This window comes from Vollenhovia emeryi, unplaced genomic scaffold (assembly GCF_000949405.1).
Source record: "Vollenhovia emeryi isolate VEMERY1.0 unplaced genomic scaffold, V.emery_V1.0 DF940056.1, whole genome shotgun sequence".
Classification (NCBI taxonomy): domain Eukaryota; kingdom Metazoa; phylum Arthropoda; class Insecta; order Hymenoptera; family Formicidae; genus Vollenhovia; species Vollenhovia emeryi.
The window spans coordinates 3,749-7,543 of record NW_011966310.1 but is presented as its reverse complement, the minus strand read 5'-3'; the positions used below and the strand labels follow the sequence as shown (position 1 = coordinate 7,543).

The 3,795-nt window shown below is 35.9% G+C and overlaps 1 protein-coding gene across 1 annotated transcript in view; it reads right to left on the bottom strand.

Annotated features, from left to right (window-relative positions):
• Positions 1–3,521, bottom strand: part of LOC105556397 (ABC transporter G family member 23-like) — a gene marked incomplete at its 3' end in the record, with an annotated part of 9,481 nt that extends 5,960 nt beyond the window's left edge. The window contains exons 1-4 of the mRNA XM_012003481.1: positions 3,369–3,521; positions 1,867–2,111; positions 1,503–1,680; positions 1,332–1,425 (exon numbers count right to left, since the gene is read on the bottom strand). Coding sequence (XP_011858871.1) covers positions 1,332–1,425; positions 1,503–1,680; positions 1,867–2,111; positions 3,369–3,472 — 621 coding nt within the window. The remainder of the gene's footprint in view (positions 1–1,331; positions 1,426–1,502; positions 1,681–1,866; positions 2,112–3,368) is intronic.
• Between the last annotated feature and the right edge of the window lie 274 nt (positions 3,522–3,795).

Below are 3,795 nucleotides of genomic sequence, written 5' to 3'. Positions count from 1 at the left end.
CTATTTAAAAAAATGGCGGCGACCTCCATATAATCATAAAAAATTAATTTTTTGGAACATTAATTTCACCATTATATAGCCCTTTTAAAACCGTACAACTTTCGTCTGAAACATTTTTCCGTATCTCCCATATTTTTCGAGATATTTTACCGGTCCGGTACTTTTCCCTCACCCTGTATATTACACCATACTTATGCCAACATTTTTTCCAGTCTTTCAATCTGCGCGTGATATTGGGTCCTAATACGAACAAATAATCAGACCCCTGAAAAGTTTATAATAAATGGTTTATAAGAATCTTGTAAGGAAATATTATTCGGACCTTTTAAAGAAATATTATCAGGACCTCATAAGAAAACATAATCAGGCCCTTTCAAAATATTATTTCTTATCCTTAATTGAAGCTTACCGAACAGAAATGTAATAAAATTTAATTTTAAACTAATTCTTTAATTGTGTTAAATTATATAGTCAGCAAAAGTATATTCGGACCATTGAGTTTATCCATGATTCAGACAACTCGATGCCAAATCATAATCAGCTCGCCTTTTATACTAATGAGTGATGATTTTTATTATACTTGCGAGGAAGCCTAACGCGCGGTCACCACGTCGCGGCAGTGAGTGGTACTAGTACTATTCAGGCTAATGTTTATCATACACTATTATAAGGGAATTCGTGCAACTAGGGCATTCTTAATGATATCAAAATGGCCCTGATGTGGTAATAGTGGAGCATCCCTTAATTCGTTAAACTAGGGGATTCTTAACAATATTTAATAAATCCCCGACATGACAATAGTAGGGTATCCCTTTTGAAGAAATCCTGTTATCATCCTTATCGGGGCCTTTAACAGCCTGAATTAGCCCTAACAATTTTTTCTTAGAAAATTGTAATTTTTTCTGTTTTTGGGTGGTTAAAGTTTATGCATTTTCTTCTTAAAGTTTGCATATTTTCTCAACATGGGAAAGGTAACTAACGCGCAGTCCGTTTCTTTTATGCATATGGTTTGTAAAATATGTAATATAATGACATGTGAACATTGATTGTCAATGAAGTTATACCAATATAGCTATTAGCCTAGTTTACATCGTGCACTTAATATGAATAACAAATAGTAACAACTAGTAAACTGGTTCACTCATTAACCGAACAGTTCAAGTGCTCTATTTCATACGTGGTATCAATTGATACGTGCACTTAAGTGCACGATGTAAACCAGGCCATAAAAACATTTCTCCAAAATTTTTGGCGCTTTCTTTAAAACGAAGTTTCGCTATTTTTTTAATACAGTCGTAAATATTATTAAGACAAATCTAATGACGACTCACTTTATTAGCCTTTTTAGCCTCTTCGATATAATGCGTCGTGATCAATACGGTGGTGCCTTCCTCCTGTGTTAGTTTGATCAGATAAGCCCAAATGCTGTAAAAAAGAACGTCCAAACATTTTCTTAATATTTTGTGTTTATCACGTCTAAAAAAGGAGCCAACTCTACTTGCTTTTCTCTCAAAATTGGATCCAAACCTACGGTGGGTTCATCGAGAATTAGAAGTTCGGGCTTATGCATCAATGCGGCGACAAAGGAAACCCTTCTTCGGTGACCTCCACTCATGTTCTTCACCAACTGATTTGATGGAGGCAGTTGGAATAATTCCGAGAAGAACCTATGTCTCGTTTCTTGGAAATAACATGGATAAACTGTAGTTGTTTCAAATTGACATAGTAGAATATCTTTCGAGCAAGACAAAATTAAAACCGCTTGAAAGACTTACTTGAAAGTAAAAGTAAAACTTGTCAGAATTTACGTGATATTTCGCGCGCAACAACTACAAGTTTTCTTATCCCATATATTCGGTATCTTACCGATCTCTTTATCGTCAAGCCCATTGATCCTGCCGAAGTAATAAAGAGCATCGCTCGTAGAAAATTGTTCGACTAAAGAGGTATCCTGCGGCATATAACCCACCCGAGGCCCTGGAATTCCGCAGCCCATACTGCCCGGAGATCCCCCCAAGACACACATCACTCCACTGTCGAGATAACGTACTCCGACGATGCAGGACAACAGGGTAGTCTTGCCACATCCGCTAGCCCCCAACAGCGCGTATCTGTTTGATGAAAATATTTCGTTTACGAGATACTGCTTGAACCTATGTAAATTTTATACATATATGTTACATTACACAAAAATTTTTAATAATTGGAATACTATTGCAACAGCAAAATCCTGAGACAAAATCAAGTAAAAAAGTCCTGTGCTACTTTTCCCTTCGACAAATAGTTATTGTGTGGCGGACGCCGCCCTGCCATGCACATAACTACGGCACTGGTTGCCAACCGCGTCCTGCTCGATGGCAGACAAAACCGAAGCGTGATTTTATTTTGTTTTCCCCGGACCGCTTTTCTCGCTTCGACAAAACGGCAGTCAGTCTTAAGCCGACTCGCATAGCGTATGGTCACCGAGCATTCTTTTATACGAATAATAAAGTCCGTTATAAGTTACGGATAGAGTTATTCTGACCCCTCCCTTGTCGCGTGTCTTACGAGGGTGCATGAGTGAGGAACTTTACGGGTTCTCTCTTGGCATTTCCCTACAATTGAGATATCATAAGCTAAATATTGAAAAAGTTATAAATTTTCTCCTGAATATCTCAAAAAGTGTTAAGCAAATAAAAAAATGTTTCAGACAAAAGTTGTTCATATTAATTAGTATAATAAGTTAGTGTATTAACTATAGGGTTAATACACTAACTTATTATACTAATTAATAGGTATTAAACCAGGTAAACATAGGTATTAAACCATAGGGATTTTATTTAAAAAATTGAAGATGACCTTCACGAATCTTCAAACAAGTATTCAAGGTTAAATTCATAACACCATCTTATTTCCCCCTCGAAACCCAACAACTTTTGCTGAGGTTATTTTTTGCTAGCCGCCTTCCCCAAAGATATATTTGCGTGGATCATTTAAAATGTGACACCCTGTATACCATTCCCCAAAGAGGTTCCTATTTTGCAAACGATGACAATTTAAGCAATTGATGAAGGTACGCGTGAAACAGCGTGATGACAGACAGTTCAGGCAACTTCTAACAAAAGATGAAGAAAGTAGTATCAGTTATCCATAAAAAACATGTTGGATGTAGGTTCAGGTTTGTGGAATAATATTTAAATTTGCACCTGAAGTATTATATTAATCAGTAGCAATTCAATCTTTACTGCATTGTTTTCTTTCTTATAGCGAGCATCTGGGGTTCTTTTGATAAACTCAGGATATTTACGTGCAACCTTATTCGTCTAAACGAAAATTAATAGGAAGACGAATAATGTTTTGTGTTGACAAGACAAAGAATGGTTACATACATGGAACCGTTTGAAACCGTCATATTCAATCCGTCGAGCACCAACTCTTCTTTCCCATAACGCTTCACAGCGTTCTTTACAACCACCATGTTTTGCTGCAACATTCTGCGTCTGCGAATTGGTGGTGTCGGTTCTATCGAACTATAACAAACGTTTTTCTCAGATAATTTAGATGGTATCCTTGAGCGATCAGTTTTTCAACAAGTAGCAGGAATAGAATTCACTATTGATTTTTAATAGGAAAATAATTTTTTGAATATTTTATTTTATTTTTAATTGCAATTTATATTATTACACTATTGGCTATTCTATTGTTGTTCAACGTACTATTGGTATTAAATTTTCTTAAGTTTTAACGACCTACACTGGCTATAGTGATTTTTGTTGACCGTATCAGGCTATTAAAATTCTTATTGCGAAAAATATT